This window comes from Ipomoea triloba, chromosome 2, assembly GCF_003576645.1.
Source record: "Ipomoea triloba cultivar NCNSP0323 chromosome 2, ASM357664v1".
NCBI classification, from domain to species: Eukaryota; Viridiplantae; Streptophyta; class Magnoliopsida; order Solanales; family Convolvulaceae; genus Ipomoea; species Ipomoea triloba.
The window spans coordinates 4,972,789-4,983,799 of NC_044917.1; the positions used below are offsets into that span (position 1 = coordinate 4,972,789).

The window sequence follows — 11,011 nt, forward strand, 5'->3', positions numbered from 1 at the left end:
TTAAATTTTTTTTTTTTTTGTCTATTTCTGAAGTATCCAAATACTTTTATTTACTGGAAATTAAATTCTGTAACTTATATTTGAAAGTGCATTTTAGATGAGGTTAATAGACTGTCTTCACTAAAGAGAATTTTTTTTAAGTGACTAATGATATGTAGGATATGATTTAGATTTTTTTTTAAATAAAGAATATTATAAAGTCAGATTATGTATTTATGTCAATTTAGAAAAAAAAAATTAAGAATTTGCTAAAATTGCAAGAAAAATCTGTCTAGTATTTATACTTTTATTACTACCTCCGTCCCAAAATGGTTCTCTGGTTCGTTTAACGAGGCTTGATTGAAGTAATTTTTAATCCAATTTTTCATATTATTAAGTTTAGCATTAATATATATAATTTATATATTTAGAAACTACATTAAAAGTACTATTAAACACAAAAAATTAAATTTAAAAATAATAAAAAATTACTAAAGAAAATAAGCAAAGAAAAGAAGAATTGGTTTGACCAATGAATAGTAAATAGGACAGGTAAAATGGAACAGAGGGAGTACAATATTATAATTGGTTTACATTTTATCTATATATGGTGAAATCAATTTTCACCATCAACTATTATTACTGTACGTTATCATTATTTATCTATCCTTGACTTGATATCAATTATTACTCATCTTTATAGTTTCTTGTTACAAAATGAATTTAGAAAACATTTTTAAAAAAAACTAATAACTGTTCAAATACTAAAAACATACTGCAATTTGATCGTAATCACCAATATTATTATCTAAGAATTTCTACGTCATGCCAAGAACCTTGTGGTCCAGTGGCATCAAACTCTTCCCTTTAAATGGAAGGTGGTGGGTTCGAGTCTTAGTGGAGGCAATACTAACTCTTGTGGTGGTGGGTTTGAGTCTCAGTGGTGGTGCGTGCTAGTTCACCCAACTACGTGCTGTAACTATTGCATGCCTTTGTCAGGTCAAGCCATGAAGCTAAGCCCATGGGATAGATTTCTTCAACCCACAACCACATGGCAAATTTTTATGTGGATCATAGTTTACAAAATACTGTATGGACTATAAAAAACTACATTTTTAATATACTAAAAATATATTATATGTGTATTGGAGGTACATTATACAAAATAATGCACTTTCAGTACTCAAATAATGTACTAGCTTTCCATGAATAATGTAATTTCCTAACTATATATTGATTATAGTTTATTTGTTTCCACTTTCCACCACAACTACAATTTAGATTTTTTTCGTTTGTTATTGATAATTATATTTTCATATAAATGAAACTAATTATATTTTAAATAATTTTGTATTTTATAAATTAAAAAATAGTTGAATTTATACATGTATTTTAATTTTTACAATTGGATAGCTACACGGGCAATAACATCAAGTAGAAATGATTGAAATCACGCTTAAATACAAAATATGGAATAGCTCCACAGGCATGGGATGGACATGCAAGCGCCTGTAGAGTGTAGACCACCCCTCTCAAACCTCCAAACTTTTTTTTTTTTTTATTGCACGAGCTGCATGGTATACGTGTATGTACACGGTCGTACGTTGGAGCATTCGTGAGACTTTTAGCTCTTTTTTCGACCATTTTAAAGTTAGAATTAGACTTGATGGTTTTTATAAATGTTGTAACTCTTTGAGTTGTCTTTCTAATGACACAAGAATCACTTTATTTGAATATTCCTATGCTGAGATATGATTAAAATACTAAGACTTTGACATGTTGTGCGATAATTGAATGCAATGCCTTGTTATTTTGCTTCACTATTGCCTTAATTTGCCTAAATTATCAAGACTATTGAAACTATCCATCTTTTTTTTTAGATTAACGAGGTAAACCCCACTCCTCACTATGTGAGTATGTGAGTAAAGCCCTCGCCTTGTGACCCTAGCCGGCAAAGGACCACAAGGAGGTAAACCAGCCTTGACTCTCCAATGACTCCAAATGCATCCAAAATGCTCCTAAAAACACACAATTGGCTTCGACTCAATAATTTATGCATCTAAAGATATAAACAACTGAATTAATACATACATTTTTTCATAGAACCAAAATATTTATCAATAAAAATAGGTTCATATATAGAGTAAAAACATGTACATGAATGCACTTTATCTCGTTGCATGCATCCGTTCTGTCATTCTCTCATTGTCTACTTCAATTCTTTGATGTCTCTCTTCTTAGATTCTCATCAGCTCTCAATCTCTTACAGTCTTACTTGATCTCTCATCTCATATTCCAGAGGCTTATTAGTTTAGATTCAACATTAGCGGACGCCATGTACAGTTGTATGTTATTTTGACTGTTCATGGCATTGTGCTGCTCCGTTTTCATTAATCGTTGAATAATTGAATTGTGGTGGTCGGTGGAAGCCCAAAGCTTCGGTGGGCAATTGTTATGTCATGGACTCGGGTTAGGTCCATGTTCACAATTTTTGAACTCTATATTCATATATATAATTTTTAAACTTTATATTCACAATTATAAAATTCTATACTCACAATTTCAGAACTCTATATTCATAATTTCATAACTCTATATTCAATAGTGTAACAGAATTTTTGAATCTATATAACAAAATTGTGAATATAGGGTTAAAAAATTGTGAATATTGAGTAATGAAATTTTGTATATTTGAGATTTAAAATTGTGAACATAGAATTACAATATTGTGAATATAAAATTTTTAAATTGTGGACATGGACCTGGGCCACCTTGCAAGGTGGACCCGCGTCCAATGCATAGTTTGCCTTTGGTGGGTATGTCTTAATTCGTGAACCCTAGTTTATTACTTTTTATTGAGATATGTGGTATGTGAAATACCGGAATGTAATTTATTATGTCCTAATAAGCTCTTAATGTTGATTTTTGAGCTCACGCACAATGCCCTAACCCCAATTTATTATGTGAATTTGTTAAATTTAATCTGGGTTTAGGGTTTGCCCTAATTTGATTTTTTGTGATGTTGAATTTATACCGGGTTTAGGGATCGGATGCCCTAAGCCTTAATTTGTTATGTGTCTATGTGATCTTGTCCCTAGCTAAACCCTAAGCCCCCATTTATTTTGTTAAGAAGTGTGGAAGTCTAAATTTGATTTCATGAGCCTAAATGATGAACTTAGAAAATTTTTATTATGGGTTTATGTAATTATATTTATGAATTGAGCACCCCTTAAAATTTTAAAATGATTTTTATTGATAGATGACTCTTAAATTTGCCACAAAATGGTGAAAATACATTTTCAATTGTGAACCAATATATGAATTGAGCAGCCCAAAATGCTTTTTTTTTTTTAGTATTGTTGACTTTATTACAATAACTTTCTCAATCTACTAAAACACAAAGAGTCATTGTCCTCATACTGGAATTTGAACTTGAAACCTCTAATTTGAGACCACTCAACCACAAGGCCTTTGGCTAAAGCCCAAAATGTTAATTGTGTGTGACTGTGTATTATGAGTTTATGTATTATAAACTATAGTAAAAAATCTATTTATTTATCCCTTTTTTTATAAATTTATCTCTAATGTTCGCAATAGATTATTACGGAGTATAAGATGTGATAATAATAAAATTCATTGATAGGTCGAATTCACGGAACCATATCACAATTGTTATATACTTATATGACCACTTTTGCATATGTATATAATTTATATAATTAATGTAGTGTTTTATGATAAAAGTTTGCATTTATAGTAAATAATTTTCGTTGACAAGATTTGATAATAATAATAAAATTCAGGTTGATCGATTTCACATTATTTGATTACTGATTGTACATTATTTAGTATATTATTTAATAATACACCTCCAATACACAAATAATATACATTTATTCATGGTCTACATTGCAATGTAGAACCTTGGTCCATAATATATTTTGCATTTTTTATAATGCCAGTAATTATTATATCCATGCTTTGGAAGAATTAGCGAGATGCATAAAACACGATTCTCTCATTGGCCTTGCACTATTACACTTGAGTAAATTTACGGGTTTTCCGTGTCATTTAAAAAAAAAATCCTATAATCCGGACATTGATTTTTATTTCAAGTAAAAACTATCCTGTATTCCTGTTTAGGCTATTACCTAGACATTGATTTTTATTTCAAGTAAATTATTTATTTATTTCTATAAGAAGTCTGTAATTATTAGTTGCATTAAATTTTATTCCTTACAGGGTTGCGAGTACAATTTTGAAATCCGGACCAGTGAATTGTATCAAAAACATTTTCCTTGTCTTGGTACACAATCTATCACCCAACATTTTCCTATATATACGTATGTATGTATGTGTGTGTCTGTGTGCAGATACTAGATAGAGACTAAAATCTGTAGTAGCATAGAAATGGCAGCAGAGAGGAGAGACGAAATGGTGAGGCAGGAGCGTAACGAGGAACAAGAGGGAGAATTTCCCCTTAAAAATCGAGGTTCGATAATACAACTATCTTCTAATGGCGGTTATGTATTCTGTGTTTTTTGTGCGTAAAACGTTGTTTGATTTTGATTGTTGTACCTCGGATTGATGTTTGATTTGCATGAATTGATTGTTTCAGGTTCCTGTCCTGATCAGATGGCCACTGACTCTGCTGTAATCCTGGATCGGTAAATCCTTTCCATCTGTTCGCTTGCTTGCTTGCTACGTGTTTACTTAATTTACTCTCTATCTCATTCTGTATCTGGGACTGTTTAATTTAATGTTTATTAAAAAATCTGATGCTTTTTTTAGTTGGTTTTAAATAGATTTTTATGTATCTTTGTTACTGTTGCAGTTTGATGGAATCACGACCTGAAATCCGTGACTTGATTGAATGCCCAATATGCCTAGGTACTCTCCGCTATTCCGATCCTCTTTTTGTTCTTGCAATTATTTACTATGGATTGTTGCTGGATGGGGATTTCTGGAAACAATAATTTATTTTCGGGTTGATTACAACATTTCTAATGGAGGAATTGAAGAAAGAGGGAGATGGGGGATGGCATGAGCCTTTTGGCGGCTTCCGTTTTGTTTGTTTTTTTTTCAGTTGGTGTGGGGGTGGGGGTGGGGGTGGGGACAACTGAACAACTGTCCCCAACCTTTAATTTCAAATGCGAATTTTTTGCTGTGTTTCGAAGTTCAGAAAATGATTTTCTTGTTGGTTACGGCTGGAGTCCCAGATTTTTCGTGTTTGGTTACAGTTGGAAAACTCAATCAACATATTTTCATTTCACTCACACACTAAACGTTTTTGGGGGAAACCAAAGCGTTCTGATTTTCCGTGGGAAAGAAGAGCACTGCTTTGGTTTCCGCGTGATTTTCGGCTGAAACTAGATTTAGTTTCTGCCGGAAATGAGTTTTTTTTTAATTAAAAATATTGTTTTTAATATTATTATAAATATTTTAATATTTTAAATAAAATAAAATTTTATATATATATATATATATATATATATATATATATATAATTATGCTCATTTTCCATAAAATTAACCAAACGACAGTTTTACAGAATATATCCAAACACAGGAAATGAACTTATTTTTTGAAAAATAACTCATTTTCCAAAAAAATATTTTTCAAAAGTCATTTTCTTACTTTCTAAACACAACCTTAATTTGTTTGAATTAATTTATGAAATTGTATTTTATGAAATTTATGAAATTATAACATTTAATTTAAACAAATGAAATTATAACTTTTAATTTATGAAACTATATTTTTATTTAAATTTATTTTGATTTAAAATCAAAATTTGGAATTATAATTATAAAAAAAAAGTGATAAAATAATTGATAATGTGGAGGAATATAAGACCCACAAAATGTTGAGAAAAGGAGAAGAATTAGAGAAAATAAGGGAGAAGAGCATGCTAGCAAGCCGATTACTTTAAAATCTTACTCTCTTAGTAGCGGAGAGGTTTGAAATACCTAATAATAATAATAATAAGTGAGGAGGTTATAGAGTGATGTGAAAGAGTTAGGGCACAAAAATGGGGAGATTAGGGGAGAAAAGTTAGGGATGTCTTTGGGTAATCAATGAATCTTCTAACTTGACTTCAATATGTCTTACACTAAACTGTTTTCAGGTTGATTAGGTAATATAATTAAGCAATATTGCATCTTCTAATGGTTTCTGTATCTGCTTGGCATCATTTAAGAGTTTTGTATATTCAACATCTATCTTTCCTAAACTCGTTGGCTAAAGTATAGAACAACGTAATAACCACTGCACTGGAGTATCTAAACATTGGCTGTTCGCACCTTTTTGTATGTACAGGCATCATCAACAAAACTCGTATCGTGGTTGAATGCATGCACCGCTTTTGCGGGGACTGCATTGAACAAGTTCTGGAAAAGGGGTACGTATAGTAATTGCCAAACTTCTTTATCAATTCATAAGTCTTTAATAGTCCAAGAAAGTTCCAGCGTGGGATTTTCCAAATGTTTTTTTTTTAATAATAGAACTGACCCTATTACATTATAGTATCTGTTCATTTAAACCAAATGTAATTGACTAATGACAGGATGAATGAGTGCCCTATTTGCCGCGGCCATATACCCAGCCGTACTTCATTAAAAGATGATGCAAGTTTTGATGCTTTGGTTGGGGCGGTATGTAAAGTTGTTGAGAAGCAGTGCAAAGATAAGAAGGTATGTATTTTTTTATGGTTTGGTTTTGTTGGTAATATTTGTTTTGTACTTTCTCAATATTATATATTTTAGTCTAAAGAGTCAATTCTTGTAGCAAATGTGTCATCACATCACATAGTAAACAGTTGGCATCAATTTAAAATTTTAATTAAATGTAAAACATATCTTTCAATTTCGTATCAGAGAAAGGCACCAGTTGATGAGCGTGGAAAACGAACCAAAGTCAGGAGAATTTCCTCTAGAAGTGGTGGTGAAACGTCTGGTAGCAGACTGAGTATGGCGGAGAGAATAATGGAGTGCATGGTGTTCCCAGTGGTGAGGACTCGTGCGAGAGGGCTTCCTATTGAGGAGCAGGAAGGCCTATTTTCTAGTGTATACCGGGTATGTAGTATGGTTTAATTTTTCAATAGATAACATATAATATATAAACATTAATGTGCAATCCAACTATCAGCTTAAACTTTTAGTTGAGATGGAACACATGCTGACTCCACTGACTTGGTTGCATGCAGTGCATTGTCCCATACTTGGAAGTGCTGTACCTGTTAGAGGAGAAGGAAGGGGATATGAAAATGGAGGTTGAGAGGTATATGGGAAAGTTAAACAATTTCCTTCATGTAACTGTGGAAGGCCTGAAGGAAAAGTTGCAGAAAAAGATGGAGCAGATAGAGAGCCTGATTTGCAGGGGAGTGGGACGGGAGGGTGCTAATAGGGTACTGGAGTCTCTGAGAGATGCTGTGAGTAATGTGGAGTCAGAGCTGGGGAAATTAGAGTGTGGTGACGATGAAAGTGGTCAGGCTATCAATTTGAAGGAGAACTGCTATGCAACTCAGCAGGTGATTGCTGATCTTATAATGGTGTCCAATAATAAGGCTCAGCCCGGGGAGTGGAAGAAGTGGTACAGTTCTTTAGCGGAGTATGATAGGGATTTGAGAGACGCTGCAGCTGTGTATTTGCATATTGGGAAGGCAGAAGTGAAGAAGATAATATGTGAAGCTATCGTCAACTGCTGCCCATCTTTTAACCCCTCTCAGTTCAACTTATTATTCAATCCTTTTGGATAGAGGCTGAGCCGCCGGCGGCAGAGCTTCTAGTGGGGGAAGCTTCTTTGATCCCCACTTTCACCTCGTGGGGCCGTTACTCCTTTTGCTATCCGCTATCAGCTAGTTTACTTTCATGCTTTTTTCTCTGTTTTAAGTGAACTCACCTCGACAATTGTATGTGGCCCCTTATCTGCTAGTTTATCTTTTATTGATGTTGGGATATTGTTTGGAATTTTTAAAATGCGTGGTAAACTTCTTTTTATTGTTTAATCGAGTTTATGATATTGTTACTTTGGTATTAGATGAGAAAATAATATTATTTTATCTGTTCGGGTGGGCCAATTACTATATAATGTGATGACACCTTATTACCCATACAAATGACAGGGCCTTTGGTTGGAAGGAGTGAATTAGGAGGAAAGAAACGTAATTCTGTGAGGAAAGAATAAAGTGGAATTTAAATTTCATTGTTTGGTAGGACGTAATAGAATGATTGACAATTGAGAGTGAAGAAGCGGATAAATACTAAAATGCCCGTGTATCATATTAATATTAATATAATAATAATGAGGGTAAAAGGTAATTTATTGTGGAATTGCAATTCCCAAACCATGGAATTAGTTCGGTAGGAATGCAACTACAATTTCATCCTACCAAACACTCCATGAGTGGTTTACATGATTGAACTTGGATGATGAGGTGAGCGGCATTGAATCTTTGGACTAAAGAAATTGAAAAGTATAAAACATATACTACTTTTGGAGGTGGAGATAAGATTCTTTGAGTTGAATAAGATTGAGAAAGTATAAAACAAATACTATGTTGTATAGAATCTACTGGGTGGAAGAATATTCTAAAAGACTTACCAAATACAACACTTCCTAATTTTCCTACTACATAATTAATAACAAATTATATACTAATTATGCACTCCATTAATTGTCTCCTGTAGTCTGGTATAATGGTATTTGATCTGCAGGCAATCTTCTGGGAGGTAATCTGCGCTGAATATAAAGAACAAGAGCCGAAGGAACAATCTCCGCCGTCATATAATACACCCAACTCAGAACAGGGTGGTTCACATCGTCAACCGCCACATTTTTGTTAAAACCCGACGCCGCAACCATGAAACACCGTACGAGGAAACAGCTGAAACATATGACCGTCACACATCCAATCTCACGTGTCTTCCTTCTCTTCCCTCTAAATTCAAGAGGGTACCATTTCAGAATCACATACAGCCTCCCACCGTAAATCAAGAACCCCAGCGCCCCCGTGCAAAAAACCGCAGCCGTAAACATTTTCAAGATGACGTCCACGACGCCGTTTCTGACGTCAGTAATCCCTAAATAGACCCAAAAGCTAGCCTGTACGGTGTATATTGCGGCGTTGATTGAGGAATAAAAGAATCGGAGTTTACCGGTCGGGAAATTTCTAGCCTGGTAATATAATTCCGCCCAGAATAACACAAGAAGCGTGTAGGTTGAGAAAAAGAGTAATCCTGGGAGGTCTAGTAGAACCGACGTGAAAACCTTGTAGGGGAGACCATGAAACAACTTTTTCTGGAAACCAAAGACGATTGCGCGTATTGCACTTACGAACAAATTCATCACGTGAAAAAGTTTCTGCGTTGTAATCCCTAACTCCGCCGCTCTTATTTCTCTTCTTATAATCTGAACCAGCGCCACCGTGGCCACGGCGGAGTAGGCGGCGCACAGCGAGTAAAACATGACGTCTTGCAATCCTACTGAGTTCTTTACCTTGTCCCACAGGTTAATCGCCGGCAACCACCATTCTCCACCTCCGGCGGCGGCGATGAATTTCTGTAGCATTCTTGACATGGCTCTTAATTTAATTTGACTGTTTATCCTTCTTTCTATATTTCTTGAATCTTGATATTAGATAATCGATCAAAGATTAACGCTGGAATTTATATACGTCTAATTCTAATCAACCTCAAACTAGGAATGTTTATTCTTAATATTTAGGGAATAACAAGTTTTTAATTATGTCAAAGACCTTGTGGTCTAGTGGCACCTGATGTCCCGATTTACATTCTCACATGGATGATGGGAGTGGGTTCGAGTCTCAGGTATTGCCAAACATATGTTATTATTTCCTGATTATCTTTTAATTGTCCATTGTAAATTGTTTATACTTTAATTATATTACTTATATTTCTAGTTTAGTTTATTTTCGTGCACTCTTTTTTTTTCATAATTATTCTTCTCGAATTATTTGTTATTATTAACTTTTATAGATTATTTTCATACAATTAAAAAATTATAAATTAATAAATAATGTAAATATTTAATTTTAGTAAGTAAGAATATAGATCATCCAAATTAAACAAGCCAAAACTAAGCGTACGTAAAACCTATGTTTAGAATTTGATTGAACTAGTGACCTTTAAGTACAAGAATTATATATATCATGCCCCTTTGATCACTCTTTTAGTATTTCAGTTTTAAACTTCTAGCTAGTTATATAAAGTAGACATGTTGATACATAATATATATTTTTATAAAATATTGTTGTATTACAATTTTTAAAATAATTTGTGTCCAAACTAAAGAAATTTGGGTTAGATTATACTTTTTCTTGAATTATTGGAAATTATAATTATTATAACATATAAATGTTTGATATTAATTTATCAAGTTTTAAATATTTTAATACAAGTGCTATACATTTATAATTGATACAAAACACAAATGTTTAAAAAATTTTACCAACTTTTAAAGGTTTAGATATAATTGTAACAAGCAAAATGATTTTTTTTTTCACCACCCAATAAGCCATTTTTAAAGCAAATAATGACTTATTAATTTTTATTTGTTATAAATTTAAATTTATAATCTATAACTAAAAGATTATTTAGTTATTATATGTTTAATTATATTCTTCTTCTCTTTTTAATTTCTTAGTGTTAGTGGAGATATGATCTCTTAAAGTGATATATAAACATTTTATATTGATTGTGATCTTATGTGACACGAACCGTATCTTTTACTTCTATATATACTTTCATTTAAATTTATATCTCTATTTCATTGGTCTACTTGCATCCAACAAGGAGACTTTTGAGAGGTCTCCTCCCATGTGTAAGAGCTAATAGGGTTCGTTTTGGCCATATACATCCTTTTAGTTGTTTGCCTACATTCATCATAGAAGACTTGGTCATATGCCTCATTTTCATCATCTGATCTATTTTTTGCATCCGAGAAAATTTGTCCATTTCACACCCTAACCTGCATAGAGATACTTAACACCCATTCGATCTTTTACTTTACTAGA

At 32.8% G+C, this 11,011-nt stretch overlaps 1 protein-coding gene across 1 annotated transcript; it reads right to left on the reverse strand.

Annotated features, from left to right (window-relative positions):
- Positions 1-8,649: 8,649 nt before the first annotated feature.
- On the reverse strand, positions 8,650-9,555 carry LOC116010125 (tobamovirus multiplication protein 1-like). Its single transcript, XM_031249396.1, has one exon. It carries the CDS (start codon positions 9,553-9,555, stop codon positions 8,650-8,652), a length of 906 nt encoding a protein of 301 aa, XP_031105256.1.
- Between the last annotated feature and the right edge of the window lie 1,456 nt (positions 9,556-11,011).